The following is a 22,154-nucleotide window of genomic DNA, read 5'->3' on the forward strand; positions in this document are numbered from 1 at the left end:
ATACCTAAATATTTTATATTTCCCGATTGCAGTGGTGTAGAAGAGGAATTATGGAAGGAGCAATTAATCGGTGTTTTTTTTTTTTTAAATCTTCACCCCAGCAGTTTTTTTTTTTTTTAAATGTCTGTTTCCAGTGCAGTTCTTTAGATATTTTATCCTGGGCTAACATCAACCAACACTGCCATCCTCAGAGCCATTCTACATTTGGGGCTAAAATAAAATAAGCGAGGTATATTTGTCAAACGAATGTATTAGTTTAACTGCGTGACACACACCCACACCATCTTCAGTAATCACCTCTGCTGAGCCTGAAATTGAACGCAGAGACGCAGGAAATTATTTAAATTAAGTAAATTGAAAAGTGACGTTTCTTGGACTAACTAGTGCATTTAAACTGGCAACACATTAAGAGAGATGTTAAAAAAAAGGCACCGTCTGCACACGCCTACGTAGGCCTTCAACGACGTCTAATCAGGCTAATTGAAAACAGCTGCGTGGGTGGACAAGCAGAGTTTTAATGTGGAGCCATACGACGCAAGTTTATTCTAAACTTGAACTTATGACACATGGGTACCGTTGGGGTTCTGGACTCTCTTCTAATGAAGTCCCATAAGTAAGTTCCCCCCCGTCTCTCTTCCAGCAAAACACTTATCTGCTTGGCTACACTACTGTGTAGTTTTTTCCAGTACTCCACACCAGATTGTGACTCATACATCAGACTAGTCAGACAATAGCGTATCCTTTGTGCTTGCGGTCACATTTCTATCTTCTTATTCAGGCTGCGCTCCAAACGCTTCTGTTTAGTAGTTGCGTTGTCACGCGTTGCATTGACGCTTCACGTCACCCCCCCCCCCCCGGATGGTAATCGTTGACCCGCTGTTTCATCACAGACCTCTACTCAAAATTATTTTCTCGTCTTACTTTAAATCCTTTTGCTACGAGAATACGTCGCAGACTCCTTTGTGTGCGGCTCATATGAGGTCACGTTATTATCCATCTGGAGCGCTCTAATACGATTTTACTGAGCAAGCAGACTGAGTTTGGCTCAGAAAAAACAGTTTGGTCAGAGAAATTGAAACTCTGTCAAGGAGATCTCTTCCTAGAAATCCCTGAATCAGTTGGTCTCTTTCACAGGCGCGTTTCTCTATAGTTATGGGCAAATATGGCCACAGGAGGGAAAGCATAGTTGTGCTGTCTGTAGGTGTGAAATCCCCACATGTTTTCCACTCTGTGTTTTTGTGCTTAGGAGTCCATTTCAGTTTGACAAACACATTTGTCTTATTTTTTTGTCGACTCATAAATACATTTGTGTTCTCATTGGTTCCCCTTCCGTTTGCTTTTATTAACGATTGGTTCTTTTTGCATTTTTTTCCCTTTCTTTACTTACTACTTCTGATTTCCACATTTTGTCTGAACAGAACAATAAGGACAGAATGTTTCAGGTATTTATTTTCATCCCTGATTAGTTAGTTACATCACCCTTTCTTTCCTCTTCGAATTTTCCTTTAATTGCAAACCTGTGAAACCAAAATTATATTCTGTATCACCAAAAGTGATTATATGTATATTCACGCTTTCCCCTCTAGGCCTTCCTCTGATAGCATGTCTATGATATAACTTCATGGAGTGCTCAGGCTTGGTTATCACGATTTAACCATATCAGTAAATGACTCTACACTTCCACGTGTTTAGATTAGATTGCTAGACATTCAAAATTATATACTGCCAAAGCCCAGAAGAATAATCACCTTTCACCTCTCATTCTTTTTTTTTCCTTCTTTTTTTTTTCTCTCAGTCTTCACAATCCTTACTGCTCTTTTTTCTTAACTGCCAAAGGTCAAGGTTCGTGACCTGGAGCAGGAATGCCGGTCACACAGTGAACACTTTCACCAGCTGTCCAAAGAGCTGCTGAATTTCCGCCTCCAGTCGGAACCTGTGAATATCCCTAAAAGTAATACCACCTCTGCATCCCAGATCCCGCCCTCACCACAGAAGAAACTCTCGCAGGTCAGATTCGAAGCCCAACCAGAGACAGGTGAGTCTCACCTCACAGGCAGCTTTGTATGAAACACATTGAGCCATAAAGGCAATTATGAGGCTGGGGAACGGGGACATATCAAAACAAATCAAAAGTCTTAGAAAGTCAGTCCCTGATTTTTATTTATTTATTTATTTTTCTCTGATTACTACTTTTCTCAGTTTTAGCTGAGCGGTTTTATGTGTTTACTTGAGTGTGAGTGTGGTTCTGTGAGTATTAATGTAACTGTGTAATATAAAGTGGTGATATAAAACTGTAGACTAGCAGGGTTAAATATTAGTGGGGTCTAACTATTCTAAAAACACATGTGCTCTCCAGATAAAAGCATCTGCAAAATTATTAGTGCTTAAAAGGGTTATGATCAGATAAAATGATAATTAGTGATCTAATCCCCAGACAGCTCACATTACAGCTGGACCCACTCACTGCAAACCAGAGGTGGATACCATTAATGGAGACGGTGCTTATTCATGATCAATATCTGCCCTTGATCACAAGCCTGATGTACGACACGAATGTAATTTAACACATTAGTATTCTAACAACACATAGTGCAACCTGCAGATACAGCAAATAGAGCCGTATCAGTGATGTAGATTTATACAGTCTGGCACAAACCAAAGGTCTTTGAAGTGCTGAAAATCCTGTTTTATCTGTCTCTTCACTTCGGGCAGAATTCACTGATGTTTTTGTGCTAATGCATAATATTACATACAAACCACAAGAACGCAGTGATGCACTTGATCTGTGTTGTTTACGTATCGTTAATTTCTTCAGGGAATTCCATTTTGTATTTTCTGCATTTTTTTAAAGTCTGTTTTGCCAATAGGATGGGCTGATAGGGGTGGAGTAGCCTTCCAAATGAAGGGTGTTAGCTGTACCCGCAGGAGATCAATGGTTTTGCTCCAAAGAGCGCGAAATGGTTGTGGAAGGAAAAGGCAGTTACTCTTTATTTGCTATGGAAATCAATGTCTCCCAGGTGATGAGAGTGCGGCAGACACGCCGCTGCTGATATCCCAGTTCTTGCCCTGCTCACCGCAGACTGGAGACGGAGAACCACCAGAACTGCTGTCTGTCAAATCCAGCACCGTGACAACGGACCACCCCATCCACCCCCGACAGTTTCCCTCATCAGAGGTGGGTCTGTGTGATGCCACATCCATGAATAATGCATGCATAACCTATTATGTTAATTGTTTTTAAATAATTAACTTACATATTCATATCTTGAAAAGGAATGGTTCAAGAGTTGCTGCAAACTGCTAATTCTTAAATATGCTGTAGGAAAGTCGCTTATCCCTGCTAATAACACTTTAATTTGTTCCTCTCATTTATCTATAGATGGAGGATGAGGCCAGCCCATCACCCAGGTCCAAATCTCGCTACACAGGCCAGGTCCGCCTTTGCACTGCCCGTTATAGGTGCATAAGACAAGTTTAAATACAGAAATAATTTCATTTTGGGTTTTAACGCGCATTATCTTTAATTTTCCTTCACAAATGAATGAAAAACCTTTCTTTCCTTCAAGTTATAACCCTTACGATGGACCAAATGAGCATCCTGAAGCAGAACTCCCCCTTGTGGCTGGAAAGTATCTGTATGTGTATGGAAACATGGATGACGATGGCTTCTATGAAGGTGAGTCGTACACAACACACATAGAGCATTTGAAGCGGTCTGTGAGGCGATATGTGCTTCTGGCTCGATAAATCAAATTCTGGCAAAAATCTGAAAATACTGCAACAAATTTTCTATTTGGGAGGATAGGTTTTCTTCTGTTCAGGCCTGCAGTTTTGCCTGAGTGCTTGTCTGCTGATGCTGCCTGACAGTGAAAACAAGTGTATGCATCATTATGTATTGTCTCAAAAACACAAAAAAGACACAAAAATGCCGAGTAGTGTGTGTCAGCTGGCATTTATTCTCCACTGAAGTTGTTTTGTCTTTCACCATCGTATTTATGTCTGTGGCGTTTTTGACTGTAGCATGTAGTAATAATAATAATAATAATAATAATGGATTGCATTTATATAGCGCTTTTCGGGACCCCTCAAAGCACTTTACAATACCACTATTCATTCATTCTCACATTCATACACTGGTGGAGGCAAGCTACAGTTGCAGCCACAGCTGCCCTGGGGCAGACTGACAGAGGCGAGGCGCCATCGGCCCCTCTGGTAGGTGGTAGGTGAAGTGTCTTGCCCAAGGACACAACGACCAAGACTGTCTGAGCCGGGGCTCGAACCGGCAACCTTCCAATTACAAGACGAACTCCCAACTCTTGAGCCACGATCGCCCTACTGCATTGCACCTACAGCACACTGTGCAGTAAGTGGTATATGCAAAAATGTTGTATGTGTAGAATGACACATTGTATCTGTGATGCATTTTGTGCCCCTGCAGTCTCTTTACATTATGTCGTGTTATGTAATGATACAGCACAATCTAAACGTAATGCTGATGCAGTCATTTTTGTAAACGTGCTGCAAGGACTACTTGACAGGCTTTGTCACCCTGATATAGAATAAGTCCGTCATACATACTAGTTGGCTACTTTCATCGCGTGACTTCCACTTAGTCAGTGCGTGGTGTCATGAAGAAAAGTTTCCCGATACTTTTTCATAACTGGTGGCTGGACTCACTCTCTGTATAATCTGTTTATAATTATGAAGGCTTCTCCATCAGAGGCAATCCTAATCCCCCTTGCTAGCAATCCTGCAGCCAGCACAGACCGTCATAGAAAGCCCTGTGATTCATTAGCTGTGTGCAGTCAGATTGCATGGTATTGCAGACGGTCCCTGTATTTACCACACAGGAGGGGCGACTTGGGCTGCATACCAAGCTGTTGTCAGGATGGGGACCTTGGTCTCTTAGTTTGATGACTAATCCAGCAGGGCTCAGCTTAATCATCAGCACACATAAACAACAAACACACTCGCTCAGATACACTTGTAGAGACACACCAAGATGGTCTTAAGGCCCCCCAGGCCTCTGTGGAAAAAGGGATTGAAGGACGAGATGATAGGGAGCTTTGTTGAAGACAAACTTATTGCCTTGGGGGAAAAACTACACTGCAAATCTAAGCACTTTCTTTTCTTTCTTTTTTTTTTCTGCATTGACCGCAGCATCTACGTACTCTGGGGTGCTCCTGGAAATGTTCAAACACTGAGGTCCTTAGAAATGTTGAAAGGAGTGTTTTCTAAGTTGTGTGTTGGAGTATGAAAGATGGCATCAGAGAACCCGTGGGGAATCTTACATCTTAGGGAATAGAACATGCTGTATGTTTACATATCTTCCACCTCTCACTCAGTGACTCATTCCCACCTTGCAGGTTAAAAAAAAGAAGAAGCTCTCACCGATTTATGTGTTTAAGTTATTGCTTTGTTTTTGTCTTTGTGTTGTGAGAGAAGCCTAATTTTAACACTTACAGGTGGCATCAAAACAGAAAGTTGTTTCCTAAAGAGACATTTATTAAATAGTAGCAGGATTTTCTGTTATCTACTTTTATTCTTTTTAACTAGAAATATCAATTTAAAAAATGAATAACATATTTCTGTTATTTTCTACCTTTGTGTCTGTACTTGTTTATGCTTGACAGGGGAGCTGCTGGATGGCCAAAGAGGACTTGTTCCTTCCAACTTTGTAGAGTTTGTCCAGGACAAGGAAAAACCAGGCATTCAGGCTGGAGACGCAGGGGAAGATCTCAGCTCACTTGAGCACACATCCCTAGCCTTGATGGCTGTGGATGGAGGTGCCTCCCAGGATGGCCTTCTGAGCTCAGCAAACGCTTTGGTTCCCTGTAGCAATGGGACAGGTGGGGCCTTGGATCCTGAGGACCTGGCGGAAGACGTTGTGCCTTACCCCAGAAAGATCACCTTGATCAAGCAGCTGGCACGGAGTGTCATCGTGGCCTGGGAGCCTCCACTAGTGCCTTTGGGCTGGGGGAACATCTCTAGCTACAATGTGTTAGTAGATGGGGAGCTTCGTGCCAATATACCATACGGTGGTCGGACCAAGTGTTTGCTGGAGAAGCTGGACCTGGACGGCTGCGTCCACCGTGTGTCAGTGCAGAGCGTCACGGACCGGGGCTTGTCAGATGAGCTGCGCTGCACCTTGCTAGTGGGAGCCAATGTGGTGGTGGCGCCGTGCGGTCTGCGCGTCGATGACATTCAGCGTGACACTGCCGAGCTCTCTTGGTTGCCTAGCAACAGCAACTATGCTCACACTGTGTTCTTAGACGGGGTAGAGCACGCAGCGGTAAAACCGGGAAGGTATAGACTACGGTTCCACAACCTGAAGCCCCTGACAGTTTACAAAGTGACGGTGGTGGCGCAGCCCCACCAGGTGCCGTGGCAACTGCCGCTGGAGCAGAGAGAGAGGAAGGAAGCCGGCGTGGAGTTTTGCACTCAGGCAGCAGGTCAGAAAGGTTTATTATTATCCACAGAGATACTGTATCAATAATGCACAGCTTAATAGCTGGCGATTACTTTCACATGCTTCTAAGAATCTTAGTTTAACTCTCATATGCAAGATTATGTACTGTAATATGAATTCTAATGTTATTGTACTCTGCTCTAGAATAGTATAGCGTCACATTTCTTTACCATGTCGTTGTTGTGTATTGTATTTTGTCTAGGTCCAACACCATTTTGCAGAACAGGTCAGAACAAAGCTTGAGGGGTTGGTTTCCCATATATTCAAGCACTAAACCTAAGGGATGTCATTAGTGCTCTGACACATTTTGCAGGGAGGATGACTGTGCCATGTTGTTCAGCATATGCAGTTTATTATGAAATGTGGGCAAAATGGCATCTTATTCTGGTTCTGAGATTGAAAACCTTTTAAAAACAAGTCTGTCATTACATGTCCTTTGAAAATGCACAATTTGTTGTTCGAAACCAAATTTGTATGCAATTTTGCCCATGTTTGCTGCACAGTGCACTTCACTAATTAGAGAATACCAGAGCAGCATGAGATATGATCAATAATTACGATGAGTCATTTCCTCAGCCTATAGCCTAGCCTGACATAGCCAGTTCTATATAAAGCGGTGCCCCTCCACTGCTCACTGAAATGACCATTTTCTATCAGTGTGCATTTGCTTCTGCTCGAATGCGGTTGTGCATGTTTCAAAGAGATCAGAAAAAAGAAATGCTGAGCTCTAATCAGGCTCTCTGCATGTGGAGACAGCAGTGTATATCTCGGGGCAACCCTTAAAGTTTTCATCTCTTCCAAAGATTACTGAATGGTTATAGTAGAATAGCATATATAAGGAATACAGACCTAAAAATATAGGTCTGTATATAAAAATAAAAATAAAAATTTCATTTTGATTTATCTGACAATCATCTTGGGTTAGGAAATATTAGTGTTGTGCAAAAACTCACCATACACTTAAATGACATTGTCTAAACACAACACGAAGTGTTTTGTGAATGTTTCCCACCAGCAATGTCATGCTATCAAGTAGCCCGCATGAACTGTGTATCTCTGCAAAATACAAATAAGCTGTTATGTAATTTCATAAATTTAGATATGCAAGTCAAATTATAACCCCACCCCCCCACCCCAACCTCACGTCCTCATTTCCTCCTTTGTGTCTGGGCATTTCTGTGCATGGTGGTGTGTGTGTGTGTGTGTGTGTGTGTGTGTGTGTGTGTGTGTGTGTGTGTGTATACGTATTTGTGCATCTAATGAATGCTTCACATCATTCCCCCTCTCGTTTGTATCCTACATGTACTAAATCAGTAAACCGTAAGAGATTATTTTTCTTACACACTGGATTGGTTACCTCCCAGGGCCTCCGCTGCCACCCCAGGATGTTCAGGTGCTCTGTGGGCAGGCTCCAGGGGTCCTGCAGGTCTGCTGGAAGCCCCCCAACCTCTCTCCCACAGGCACATCCAATGGGGCAAATGTCATTGGTTACGCAGTCTGCACTAAAGGGCAGAGGGTGAGTTAGCATGTCTAGGTCTCGCCTGCCTGGACTAGTTTACTTTTTATATATCATTCTTTTTAAAAGGATATGAGTGATCACACAGAGCTCATCTTGATTTAAAGGCATTGCTCATGATGTATTGTGTTCTGTTATGAGAAACTACAGTAGTTTGTGGCTAAATCCTAAGCATATGGGATGTATATTCCTAAGGTCTACATGCTGTACAGTATTTACAACACTGTGAAATGTTTAATCATGCGTAATCCAGTCAAAACATGAGAATATACACCACAGATGGGACATTAACAGCGTCTGCCTTTCAGCGTGGCATTATGTCATCATTACCATCAGTTCACTCAGCAATGCCACCTACTTGTAATTAACGTGCGGTGCAGGTCTGGGTCTTGGAAAGGCCTCTCGCTCCCTCTGGTGACTGCTAAAGTAAATCATCACAGTAAACCTGAAAGGGAAAATCAACATTCAGCCACACTGGGCAGAAACCTGTTTTTGAGCTGCCCCTGCAGGTGGAAATCTTAAGAGCGTTTTTTTCCCACCATAATAAATCAAATTAAAGAGGTATTTTTGTTAGTTCAGTGAAATCACTTATTTGACACTAAAAAGTGCAGGGGGCTAATCAAATTTCAGCAGCTGGATTTGTCCATTTTTGTTTTGGACGTATTGACTCTGATACTGATAATGTTTTAGTTGTTGTTAAAATGAAACTGCAGCCACTGTTTATGTTAACATTTATTAATTTTTTTCTGGCTCTAGATAGCTGAGGTGCTGTTCCCTATGGCAGACTATGTTACGGTTGAACTGACAAGGATTCAATGCCTCGAGGCCAGGGAGGTCATCGTTAGGACACTGTCGGTCCAGGGAGAATCCCAGGACTCTCAAGTTGCTGTCATTCCAAACAACCTGCTTGTGCCTCTACCTCCGCTTCCCCTGCCACCACCAGTGCATCCTCACACGGGCCCCCCTCCACACCCCCATACTCAACCTCTCCTCCAATCCCCTCACCTTCCTCATCCCACACCCCAATTTCCCGCTCCACCACATGGACAACAACTGCCGCCCCGTCCTCCCCATGCTCAACCCCATCCCAGACTCCCCCATCAAGGTGGACCCCCGCAACCCCAGCTTCGTCCTCCCCATCCCCAGCCGCAGCCCTTACATCTTCAGCCTCGTCCACCCCACCAAGGTCCCAGGCCACAGCACCAACTGCCTCTGCTGCCCCACCCCCAACCCCACCTTATACCTCTGAGACCAGTAAGTGCCAGAGACCTGGATGCCAAAGACCATGCGGCCCATCACGGGGGAGCTATTCTACCTGGCCAACCTGGCTGGGACCCTACACGCTCTCCTTCTGTCCAGCCTCCATTGCCCATGCAAGGCCACACCCTTGAAGCCCCATCACCTGCCAATCCACGGTCTCCCTCACCCCAGAGGATTCTTCCTCAGCCCAGAGGCACGCTTATCCCAGACACTGTGGCCAAAGCTATTGCTCGAGAAGCAGCTCAGAGGGTGGCAGCAGAAAGCGGAAAGGTCTGGTGAAAATGGAAATGCTGGCTCACACAACACTCTAGATGCTTAATGAAAATGATGTTATATATTTTAGCACAAGTCACTGAGATGAAACTGTTGCTTTAATTTGAATTTAGAGAAGCTGAAGAAGGGAAGTGTCACAAGTTGCTAAACATAAAAGAATATTGAGCTTTCTGTGATTGTTAATTGTTAATAAAACCTAAAGACACCGTTAACACTGTTCCATTCCTATTTACACACACATGTTTTCAGGGTGACAGAAGGCAGGGCAGATATGGAGAACAGGGTCATTCATTTCACCAGCATCACTCTGATGAGGAAGAGGAAGACGAGGAAGGGTTTGCTCGCGGTCGACGGAGAGGACCCTCGGTTGACGAGTTCCTCAGAGGCTCTGAGCTGGGGAGGCCGGTAAGACCCGTGTGATAAGCGACACACTTTGCTTATCACACTTCTGAGCTCAAGCACCTAACGTGTGTTTCAGTGGAAAAACCTCCTCACATGTGTGCATCTGGACGTGTGTGTGTGCATGTGCGTCTGAGGTGGTTGCATGTGTACACACTCCTTAACCCGTGTCTTTATGTGTGTTCATGTGGGCGTGCTGGCCTTATCCATGTGTGTTTGGTGTGTGCATGTATGTATGTTTGTATGCGGACTTAATCGCGTCTGTTCGTTTGTGTGTGTAACTACCAAAAGCCTCACTATAGTCACAATGAAGATTATCACAGCGAAAGCAGCCGGGGCTCTGACCTGTCTGACATCATGGAAGAGGATGAGGAGGAACTGTACTCTGAGATGAAGCTGGAAGAGGGACGTCGACGCAACTCGCACAACACACCCAAGGTGCAGTTCTTTGCACTTATCCAAGCAAATTATTATTAAGTGAACTGCACAGGCACAGATACTTCAGTTGAGACTGCTGCCTTGCTTTTGATATGTGTCATTAGTGTGTGTGCTGAGTTTAATTCAAATTTTATACAGAAAGAAAAAGCCCATGGATAGAAGGGCAGATGCAGTGGGTTTGACTATTTCAGTTCCATAGACAGAGATGATGAAAGCTGTCGGGTTTGAATCTTTCCGCACTATTGAGAAAGATAGTGCGGAATATATATAAGAGAGACACAGATAGATGTAGACTGGGTTTTAGATGCTTTCAGGCACCGCTGTTGCTGCTTTCATAAACACGTGACTTTTTTTTTGCCACTTTTTTAAAGCATGTCATCGCAGAAACTACAGAAGCTTATTTTACTTCAGTGAACAAACATGTCAGTGTAGAAAAATGCAATCTTCAAAGTCTGGACCAAAGACTCCATTTGCTGCTGCCAAAAAGCTCCTTTAATTTCTCAGAAACACAGAAAGGGATAGTTTCTTTCTGTGTTTGGGTGCTTTGCAGTGAAACGGGGATAAACTGGATTTGATTAAAACACAGAGGACAGAACTTGGAGAGCTAAAGGGTGAGACTGGGTTGAAAAGATTATCATGACAAAGGGAGACATATAGCTGAGGGGTGTAGCCTAGGCTGCACTGACAAATATCTTTGCCTTTCTTTTTTAGTAGATGGGTAGAGCGATACTAGTTATTTCTTAATTTTGGAATGGAAATATTTCCCATGGGCTTGTGTGTGTGTGTGTGTGTCTGAATGTGAGTCTACGTGTGTGCGTCTATGTTTCAGTGCTTGCCTGTGAGTACTGCATGATTTTGTTTACATACAGTTTGTACAAGTATGTTCGACATGCACTTTTTCACACGCTGTTTACGGGTATGTTCACGGTTCTGTGACAACACATGACACATGAATGCTTTGTCTGCGGATGCTTTCTATGTTTGTGTATATTTCAGACAACCCCTGTTGGAGGCCGCCATGATCGGGATAGTGGGAGACGAGCGCATCACGGCGGTCCCCAGCCTCAGAGACGACCTCTAATGGTCCCCTCCATTGGTCAGTATGGGCAGATGGCTATATTTTAGGTTCTCTGTCCCTTAGTGCAGTCGCATTTGCTCCTTTTTTCTTTTAAATACCAAGAAGCTCATGAAGTCTTTGTCTCCAGATCACCTTTGTGTCTGCAAACCATGCTCATCCCTTTCAGTACCTTGACTTTGATCTTCCAGAGATGGAGATGATGATGATGATGATGATTAAACCGCTTTGCACTGTTGCAGTGATAAGTTAATCTACTCAAACAGTGACGACGGCTAGAAATATAACTGAAAATTTGTTATCACCTGTTTTAGGAGGCAACGCAAATCTTCACTTAACATATTGGGAGGAGAAAGTAGAGCTTTGATTTGTAACCTCATCACCTTCTAACTGGTATTTTCTGTAGAGGTAACCTCTGAGAATAACAGTGAGGGAAACCTCTCTCCCATCACCGAGGATGTTTACTATGGCAGAGTAGCTCGACACAGGACCTGGTCATCCCGCAGGCACATGGGCGGCACCAGGTCTCCCCATGGTATGTGCCTGCAGTCCTGTTTTTACCACCACAGCATGGCAACAAAAGTGCCACCAGCACCTGGCAAATTGCAATAAATAGCTGGGGACACTTGCAAATGTTTTGTCTTCAAAAATAATAGTTATTGTTATTATGCTTACAGTTGAACAGCATGACCGCAATGCACTGAAATGGTGGACCCATTGGCAAACCATGCTTTGGGTCCAGGATCAACATTTCCACAGTTGCAGATGATAAATGATTGACTGACTGTTTAGGGAATGCCTCACAACACTGCACTGAACTCCAGACGCCTGCTAAAACCCTTCCCTTTGTGATACAACCACACCCACTACACCAGTCATGCATGAAACTCAAAAGATATGACAGTGGTAGGCACTAAAGAATGACCACATTGGCATTGCTTCTTGTTTCTTTAGATGTCTGAGTTTGAGATGTTAGCTTTCTTTTATATTGTAAGCTTGTATTTTCAAGCACTGGCCATATAGTGTTTGCTAGGTGGTGCATTTTCCCAGTGTTATCGTAGCGAATCAAAAAACATACACAGGTCTTCACAACAACACTGCCGCCTCAGCTTGAGACCTCTTCTTGAGACCTCTTCTTGAGACCTCTTCTTGAGACCTCTTCTTGCCTTGAGGGTTGGCACAGTGTGGTTGTTTTAGATTGTTTGTTTCTCAGGTGTTTTGGGTTTTTTTTTCCTTTTTTCTTCTCTAAGGCTTTAGCATGCATGTCAGGGTCTTGTTTGTCGCGGATGTTGTCATGCACATAAATCACGATTTGTCTATGTATTGCACCATGGTTAGTCTTTGATGACCATTAATGGAAAGGGCACACAAATTATTATGAATGCTTACACGATTTTATGTATGAAGAAGTACTAATTGACTGATGTGAAGCATTATGAACTATCAGCGTATCAGTAACGTCATGAAGAAGTTTTGCTTAATTAACCACTAACACAACATTTTGACAGATTCACTGCTGTTATGCTTAGTTTCTTACGTCTGCAGCTCATAGAAGGGACTAAACTGTAGTACACATGAACATGATTAACGATTCATAATGACTGCAATAACTGAGTTGTTGCATTATTAATGCATTGTGCTTATAGTTTGTGCATTTTCCTGACAGTTCATGAGGTTTTTACATCAAAAAGTGATTCTTTTTCATGCATGACACCATGTACAAATTCAAACATAAAAAAAAATACTATAAAATAAATAAAGTAATTAAAACACACGTAGCATGTGTGTATTTGTGGATGCATGTGTGCGTGCTGCAGAAAATAGTTCACTGGGTCACAGATTTCTTCCTGCATGGTTAGAAGCACAATCATGGCCTGATACGGAAAGTGAAATCTGTCATGCAAATACTGAATGGTCAAATCAATAAGACTTATCAGGATCCTCTCATTGATTTCTTGTGACCGGAAGCACGGCATCACAGACTTGCTTATCACAGAAGTGGCGTTCACTGTATGCAGCAATAAGTTTTGTGAATAATTTTTAATGTGGAAGTGATTTAAAATCACCGGCTGTTAAAGCTTTACTTCACATGTTTACTTCACAGTAATAGAAAAGCCACACTTTACGACATTTTATAACACAAAGTAAAGTTAATGTACAGTCATCTACTGTATTTTCTGCACTATAAGGCACTTAAAATTCTTTCATTTTCTCAAAAATCGACAGTGCGACTTATGTATGAATTCTGGTTGTGCTTACTGACCTCGATGCGATTTTATGTGGTAAACAGCGCTGAAAAATCTGTCAAATGTTTTAGTACGACTTTGGTAAGCTATGAAGCCGTACTGCTTGATGGATTGTTGGAGCATTACGGCTACTATAGTCAGGAGCCTCGCGGAGTAATCTGGGTCCAAAACTCAGTTCTCTTCATGTCTCAAAGTCAAACTAACACTGCGGCATCACTGAGAGTTAAACTTTAATAAAATGATCAGCGTTGCTGCTTTACCAGGTGTAACAATTAAGTTTAACTCCAGGCATCCATGTAAACAGAATGTATTAAATTTAACTGAGTGGGATGTTAGCAGGAAGTTAGCTCGCTAGTTTCCACCTAAAGATGATATACCATGTTCTGACTGAGAGATTTCTGAAAAAATTAAAATGTACAGCTTTGCTATCACTTCCAACATAAATGAAGACAAAAAAACTAAACAGCAGTGAAGTTGGACTAGCTGGTATATAGTGATGTGCTACGTGATTGCTAGCAACACAGCTATGCTAGCATAACATAACCACAGTGAACTGGCTCTATAAAAGTTAAGGCAAGATTCCAGATGGTTAGGGACAAATGCAATCACATGACAGGATGCTGGAAACAGACCAAACTTCAGTCAGGAGAACAACTAAGAAAATCTATCCACAATAGGAGGTTAGTCATTAATATACTGCGACAACATTGGAATAGAGCAGCTGCGAGAGAATTCAACATTAACTAGAATAATAAAGGATAAAGAGTAACAGGATCACAATCACTGGTACGGAAGTGGTGGAAGCAAGAAGAATGAGTTGAGTTTGACTTATCCAGTGTAGCCAACTCCTCAGTAAGGAAAATTGCTATTGGCTATCCTAAAAGTCGCTAAATGACGTCATCGCCTAATTTGCACAATTCATCCTGCCTATTTAATTGTAACAGACACTGTAGGAGAGAGAAATAACATCGTGGAAGAGACATAAAGTGAGTAACCCCCCCCCCCCCAAGAACCCTAAAAATATTTAGAATATTTAGAACTACAAATTAAATTTCTCTCTTATTATTGTTTTCAATAATTCCAACCCTCCTCCTTTACACGGACTTGGGACCGGCAAAAGTGACCCGAAATAGGTACACTGGACAACACTGGACTTATCTGACTGCTTTGTTTTGCTTAATGCGCCTTATAATCCGGTGCCCCTTATGTATGAAAGCAGACTCCTTCATCGACAGTGCGCCTTAAAATCCAGTGCGCCTTATGGTCCGAAAAATACAGTACTTTGTCCACATTTCTGTAAGTCTATTGGTTGGTGAGGTTGGATAATGGGATTTTACTTTTTGTTTTATGTGCTGAAGATGGCTACAGGGATCGGGATCGCCGCTCTCCCACGTACTATGATGAGTCGGAGCCAGAGGAGCCCTTTAGGATCTTTGTGGCTCTCTTTGACTACGATCCTCTGTCCATGTCTCCGAACCCGGATGCTGCTGATGAAGAGCTGCCCTTCAAAGAGGGGCAGATCATTAGGGTGGGAGTTTCAAGTGCTTTCATGTAATGCATTCTTTTTTTTTTTAAGGTGAATTCATACTGTTAGGTAAACTATTAAACCAAGCATAAATGTCAAATGGATAAAGAAAGTAGTAGTAGCATGAGCTTTAAACATTGCTCTTTCTTACCTACCAGGTGTATGGGGATAAAGATACTGATGGGTTTTACAGAGGTGAAGTGAAGGGCAGGATGGGTCTGATCCCCTGTAACATGGTGTCAGAGATACGAGCAGACGATGAGGACACCATGGACCAGCTCATCAAACAGGGCTTTCTGCCGCTCAGCACACCTGTGGATAGAATAGGTACCACAAGAGCATACACACCCTCACAAATAACAACCATGTACAGCTTTTAAAAAATGGTTAGATATTGTGAGAGAAAGCATGTAACGGGACGCTTCCTGTTAAAATGCCGTTTACAATTACCTTCAGAGCAGAACAGAAGAGGCCTGCGTCGAGATCAGGCCTCCAGGAGGATGGTGGCTCTGTACGACTACGACCCCAGGGAGAGCTCTCCTAATGTTGATGTTGAGGTATTGTTTGCTGTAAAGGAAAAACTGCTCAATGCTTAAGTGTTTATAGTGTAACGCACAAATATCTAACCAGCTACTACAACACACCTAAACACTTTTATATGTGCATAATTTGGTTCACAAATACATAGAAATGTGATTGTTACACAAAACCACAAAGATTGTCCAAAAATAGCACTTTTGTACTCCTTAATTCAGTCTGTTTAAATAAACTGGAACAAAAACTGGATTTTACTTTGTATTATTTGTGTATCCCTTTCTCTCTATCTCTCTAATAGGCTGAACTCACATTTTGCGCTGGTGACATCATTGCTGTGTTTGGTGACATTGACGAAGATGGTTTCTATTATGTGAGTGCTTGTCCATGTTTTTGGGGTTTCTCCTCGAGAGAACTCCTCAAAATTTGTATTAGGCACCATTTTTGATTAAACTACTCGAAGTGCTTCACCAGGTCTCATTCACACAGTCATAGATCTAAGTGCTTTCTATCTAACATTTACATCGGGCAGCCACTTGGGGTTCAGCATCGTATGCGCGGATATTTTGGCTTGCTAACTGGAGAAGAAGGGATCGAACCAATAACCTTGCGATTAATAGATGACTCTTAATAGATGCCTCTTCTGCTTGAAGCTTAGTGGTTCTGGGCCTGTCACCTGGTGTGGTCTTCTGCTGCTGTAGCCCATCTGCTAATTTTAACATGTTGCGCTCTGCAGGAACATCAGACTCGTTTAAAATCAAGCGAGGAAGCAGTAAGAAAATCTGTAAAACATGAAAATACATTTAAATTTAAAGCTGATCACCTTATGTTGTACTGTACTGTATACCTTGGTTCTAATGAATGGCTATGTGAGTTACTATTGTATGTCTGAAGCAGTCTGGCAATTTTTCCTCTGATCTCTGGCATCAAAAAGGCTTTTTTCTTCTTTTTTTCACAGAGAACTGGCTCTCGCTGGACATTTTCTCTCTGTGGGAACATTCTCTGTAAACTCTAGAGATGGTTGTCGTAAATCAGCAGTTTATGAAATACTCAGACCAGCCCATCTGGCTTCAGCAACCATCCCACATTCAAAGTCACTAAAATCTCCTTTCTGATGCTCTGAACTTTAGCGTATCATCTTGGTCACGTCTACATTCCTAAATGAACTCAGTTGCCGCCAGTTAGATATTTGCATTGACAAGCAGTTAAACATGAGTAGCTAACAAAGTGGCCGGTGAGTGTACTTGAAACAGATGGGTAGGAAGATGAGAGACATGATTCAGATCAATTGGAGGCCTGACATATGTGATGTAAATGTATTAGATGTGTTTGGTCCGCAGAATGGATTACATTATGTTCAGTCAACTGTGGCAGCTGTGCAGACATAGCATAATCTTATGAGTTGGTATTCTGCCAGTGAAGTTTATGCCTTCTCACCTCTCTTCATTTCTTTCCACAGGGTGAGATCAATGGCCACCGCGGTTTGGTTCCCTCTAACTTCCTGGAAGAAGTGCCTGATGACGTGGAGGTTTATCTGACTGATACTCCATCCCACTACCCCCAGGAAGAGCCCGCCAACCGGCCTCCTGCCAACTCCATCCCCGCCGTCTCAGAGAGCAAACGGGTACATCATCATCGCCGCTCTCAGCGCTAGGCCCTGTGTCCATACATCCTCAGTCCTCTCTTGATTTTCGTCTCTCGCTTCCTCCACCTGCCGTCTGTGTGCTGTTCATTGTGTGTGTTTGTCCATGTGGTGACAGTGGTGACTCTATACAGACTAACAACTCCCTCTCCACCCTTCACCCTTTGGAGGGGGGAAAGGGGACAAAATCCGGTGTTAACACCTTTCTGAGTCTCAGAGAAAGGAAGAAGCAAAGCCTGACATGGACAGAGAGGATAGACTGTGGGAGCTCTGCAGGTGGTATATGCATGTAACACTGGTTAAGGGAGGACTTGAAAAAGGCTCATTCTTTACACAAGATAATTTGGGGCCTCTTTGCACTGAAACACAAAATCAAATTGTGGTTATGTATTGTATTATTAAAGATAAATATATTAAGTGCTTTATTAACACATAACAATTGCTACCCAATGACACTGAAAGAAATTATATTGAGAACAAAAAGACAAAAGCATGCCTTTTTCAAACTTGATACATTTTCTAGCAACTTTCTTGGCTCGACTGCTGTATTTCCTTGAAGAGGCTTTGTTTCTTTATGTATACTGCACACACATCAGATCTATTTTTCAGCCCTGGTGACAGTGGATATGCCATGTTTGCTCTGAGCTCGAGAGACAAAAAAAAAAAAAAAAAAAAACTAACCGCAGCACTGAGACGTCCATACTGTACTGTTGTTACAATGGAACAATAAAAAGAAAGCAATTGGATATTAAACACATTCATGCTCTGTGTTCATGTGTGTTGTTGGTGGTGTTGTTGTTTTCAGTTGTCATAGTGGTGTGGGTTTTACCGACAGTGACAGTGCTGCCACATCTGATTTCTTTTTTGTTTTTCCTCACCCGCTTGGCAAAACAAAACAAACAAGCAGAGGAAGATTGTTCATTTCACACCATAAATGGCTCTGTCTGCCTTGTACAGTAAGTTGGCAACTTGAGATACCAGACTCGCTGTGCTAATGCACACAGCTTGTTGCAGCAGAAGCTGTTTAAATGCCATGCAATATTACGGAGGCGCTTTTCAAGTCATTGACTTGTTTCATGATTCGAATCAGGCAGATTTGTCTCTTTGTTTGATTTTTAGCTCTCTGTTAAGTGACTCACTAAAATATTTGACTCACATTAGTGGGTAGCTTCTCTTCTGTCATCCATAGGTGTTATAGTTACAATTTGGATTTCAGATTTCATTATAGGACGATATCTTTATCCGAAATAGCAGCTGCTGCATTAGATGGGAAGCCTGGTATCTACAGTTGTGTCCCTGGGTGTTGTACCGTATCTGACTGTACTGTATACTCCCTCATGGCCTACTGATGATGGACTTCTTCAGCTCTGTGGTGTGCTGATGTTGTGCTCAGCATTTGATGGCTTCTTCCTCAGTTTGATTTCTGTGTGTGTGAGAGAGTGTGGACGAGGCATTACACAATGTTTTGCAGACCCTAAACTGTTTGTGGACTCAGTTAATGAGGACATGCATTATGTACAGGGACACAGAGCAAGCCTAAATAACACAAAAAATTACTTCTTTTTTTTTAGGTTGGGACTATGTTAAATGGCAGTTAGGATTAAGGTGAAAATAATTCTGAAGGAAAAGAAGAATTTTATCTGAAGTCATGTATTCGTGTGTAAAAACATCTTTACTATCAGTTTTATCCAGATTAACAGGCAGAGTACCTAGGTTTGGACGGCTTTACTCTGAAATATCAGTTTTTACTCCAGAGAAATAATAATGTAAAATAGTATAGAAAATATTAAACTTTTATATTAAGAGTTAATATTATCAATTGCTGAAAATAAACACTGAATATTTCATATAGAACTAGAAACCTTTATTTTTTTAGTTACCTTTTGATCTGTGAAAGAATCCTTGAATCTGAAGCATGCCACATCAAGTGAGTTATTTACATGCTGTCAATCAAACATAATCGAACCCAAAACACCCAAAATTAAGATTTTTTTTCATTCCTCATAAATTTGTTTTCAGGGGTTTTGAGATATAACCACCAATAATGTAAACTACAGTACTGTGCAAAAGTCTTTATATTTTGCCAGGAAAATGGGATATGGAGTGATTTACTGAAATATCTGCAAACAAAGGAAATAAACTATGTAAAGGAGAAAGCAGTTTGCATAATTCTAATGAGGTTTAAAGTTAAACATTTGGTCTGACTGCCGTTATTCTTCAACACAGCCTGAAATCTCTTACCCAAGCTTTCTTGTCATTTTCAAAGTAATCTTTAGGAATAGTTCTCAAAGGCTTCTTGAAGCACATTTAAAGCTCTTCTTTGGATGTTTGCTTCCTTTTGTTACATTCTGTGTTAATGTGAACCCACACAGCTTCAGTAATGTTGAGTTGCAGCCTCTCTGCTTTACAGATGCTCATCGACACCGACTCTTTCCTGGTCTCCCCTGTACACATTGATGACAACATCTTAAAACATAAATTTCAAATTTGGATCGCACCACAACACCCTTTTCCTCTGATTTCCAGTACAGTTCTTTTTGTGTAATATGGGATACCTCAGTCTTTACTCCCCGTTTCCCTTTCTTAAGACTGGCTTTTTGACAGCTGCCCTTCCATTGAGGCGATATCTGATGAGGCTTCAGTGAACAGTAGATGGATCTCTCAGGTCTCTGGTGGATTTTTTCTTAAAGACACGCATTTAAGAAACTGTTCCTCTGCTGTAGAAAGTTTTTTTTTTTTATGCCTGACACTTCTTTTGTCCCCCAGTTGTCCACTTACTTCAGATTTCTTTAAGGACACTCCATGAGATATGCCATTTTTTTGGCTAGTAGCTCTTTGGCAATCACCTTCCATCTCTTTTCTTCCGGTCACTCAATTCAGGGCTGCGGAGAGTGGAAGTCTATTTCAGCAGTTATAAAGCAAAAGGGAATGACCTTCTCGTTGAAAAAAAAAAGATTGTTTTATGTCTGTCAACTGTGTTATTTTTGCTTTTTTTTCACCTGGATTCAACAAAAGAAATAACAAATTATGTATTTTTTCGAAGTGTCAAAGTGCTAAGTTCATCCCTCGAGTTATTTATGCTTGAAAGATTAACGAGTCAGTGTTAAGTGGCTTAAGAAAATAACACCTAATATGGTCAGGTACAAGGGCTGGACTGTAAATGAGTGGAAAAAGCAGCCAATGTCTAAACAACTTTAAAAGGGCTTTAGAAAGCCTGAAGAACTAACAATTGAGACCACTTTAAAAATGTATAAGAAAATCTGGCTCTGAACATATTAAAAAAAAGTCAAAAGGAAAATAGCTGAAAATTATGAATACAGTGAGGGACATTATTGTAAATCTATTAAGAAACAAAATTGTTTTTCTGAAATAGGCTAGAAAGGGAGCTAATTTTCATTCTTTGTGTTACTCAAGGAATCTGATCAAACTTAAAGCAGATGAAGTGGTTTTTTTAAACAGCGTTTAGCCGAGGAAACGCAGAGGGAAAGGCTTAGAGTTTCAGTATGAAAGAGTTGGTTCATTTGTAATATGCTGCCCCATGCCTCCATACCTCCCCACCACTTCTCTTCGCAGGCTACCACAGAAACTACCGAAGCCGTCAACAATGACACCACACCCGTCCGGGCGCCGTCCCCGATTGTTCGCCCCCTCCTCCCTGGAACCATGAGGCCCCTCAGCCCTACAAGGGGTCCCCACGTCCCAGTGGACCCCCGGGACTCTCAAGATCTGGCAAACAAGAAGAAGAAAGGACTGCTTTCCAAGGGAAAGAAACTCCTGAAGAAACTCTCCCCTGTGAAATAAAAGAACACAGAAACAAAATTAATGTACAGTAAGTGCTCATGCTGGGCTCGGTGTATTGCATTCATACAATCAACTCTGATCTAACAACACATGACAGAGAGGATGTGAGCTGTGTCTCCTTGACTGCTTGAGCCTATTTCAGTGCAGTGATATATATATTAAAAAAAAGGTGGCCACAAATCGATTATGTACAGTGCAGTGCCAAAATCAAGAGCGAGGTCACTTGAAGACACAAAATCGTGTAACTATGATGTATTTTAAATCAAGGGGGTGATTAAAAAAAACAAAAACAAACTAGGATTTTCATGACATGTATTTCTTCTGTTTTTGTTATCATTAGGCAAAAGTAATTCGTACATTTTTTTTAAGCAAGGTATCAAAGCATCTGGTTATAAAACTTTCCAAAAGACTTTTCTCAGCAAAAGAAATTAAAATAATAAAATAAAATGTTAAAAAAAAATGGAGTATTGATGTCACTACAAGGGAACAGACACCATGATCCTCCAAGAAAATCTCAAAAAGACTACACTGTTATTGAGGCATTGTGTGAAGTAATGCTGGCTGCTAAAAAAATATTACAAAATCCTTTATTCAGTGCAATATCATAGAGAGATGGTAGCATATGTGGGAATAAGATTTCCACTTGTACCTTTGATTCAGCAGAGAGGATTTTTTTTCTGAGATGAAAGGACTTTGCAAGAAAAGAACAGATTGGCAACAGGGCATTAACGTCAGAAACACCAGGCAAGTTTAGCTGTCTCAGTGGCCTTTATGAAACAATATGAGCACGACATTCCTAGTTTGATTGCAAGGTTGACTTAACTCCAGGGGTTTTTTTCATGACGGGCCGCTTGTGCTTTGTCATTTTTGAGAATTAAACAAAGAGCGGTAATGTTTGTTGTCATCGCTGTCAAACTGTCATGAAACGCCTAGTTCAAGACGAAATTTTGTGTTTATCTTCCTATTGCACAAAGGT

General features: G+C 41.8%; 1 protein-coding gene across 7 annotated transcripts in view; it reads left to right on the forward strand.

The window, feature by feature from the left end:
- Nucleotides 1–21,498, forward strand: part of rimbp2a (RIMS binding protein 2a) — a 72,075-nt gene extending 50,577 nt beyond the window's left edge. For 3 of the 7 annotated variants that reach the window (XM_013909866.1, XM_013909861.1, XM_005729345.1), the window contains exons 8-25: nucleotides 1,419–1,442; nucleotides 1,837–2,035; nucleotides 3,018–3,175; nucleotides 3,380–3,459; nucleotides 3,567–3,676; nucleotides 5,634–6,452; nucleotides 6,672–6,695; nucleotides 7,834–7,985; nucleotides 8,742–9,515; nucleotides 9,768–9,923; nucleotides 10,209–10,355; nucleotides 11,352–11,451; nucleotides 15,035–15,204; nucleotides 15,360–15,528; nucleotides 15,658–15,758; nucleotides 16,037–16,108; nucleotides 17,195–17,359; nucleotides 20,951–21,498. In XM_013909866.1, the coding sequence (XP_013765320.1) occupies nucleotides 1,419–1,442; nucleotides 1,837–2,035; nucleotides 3,018–3,175; nucleotides 3,380–3,459; nucleotides 3,567–3,676; nucleotides 5,634–6,452; nucleotides 6,672–6,695; nucleotides 7,834–7,985; nucleotides 8,742–9,515; nucleotides 9,768–9,923; nucleotides 10,209–10,355; nucleotides 11,352–11,451; nucleotides 15,035–15,204; nucleotides 15,360–15,528; nucleotides 15,658–15,758; nucleotides 16,037–16,108; nucleotides 17,195–17,359; nucleotides 20,951–21,178 (3,648 nt within the window). In that variant the 3' untranslated portion in view covers nucleotides 21,179–21,498. Of the gene's footprint in view, nucleotides 1–1,418; nucleotides 1,443–1,836; nucleotides 2,036–3,017; nucleotides 3,176–3,379; nucleotides 3,460–3,566; nucleotides 3,677–5,633; nucleotides 6,453–6,671; nucleotides 6,696–7,833; nucleotides 7,986–8,741; nucleotides 9,516–9,767; nucleotides 9,924–10,208; nucleotides 10,356–11,351; nucleotides 11,452–15,034; nucleotides 15,205–15,359; nucleotides 15,529–15,657; nucleotides 15,759–16,036; nucleotides 16,109–17,194; nucleotides 17,360–18,284; nucleotides 19,474–20,950 lie in introns of those variants that run through there. The other 4 variants (XM_013909865.1, XM_013909864.1, XM_013909862.1 and 1 more) reach the window with 4 other exon arrangements.
- The last annotated feature ends 656 nt before the right edge of the window (nucleotides 21,499–22,154 follow it).

Source organism: Pundamilia nyererei, unplaced genomic scaffold (genome assembly GCF_000239375.1).
Source record: "Pundamilia nyererei isolate P.nyererei 1_Seehausen unplaced genomic scaffold, PunNye1.0 scaffold00032, whole genome shotgun sequence".
NCBI lineage: Eukaryota > Metazoa > Chordata > Actinopteri > Cichliformes > Cichlidae > Pundamilia > Pundamilia nyererei.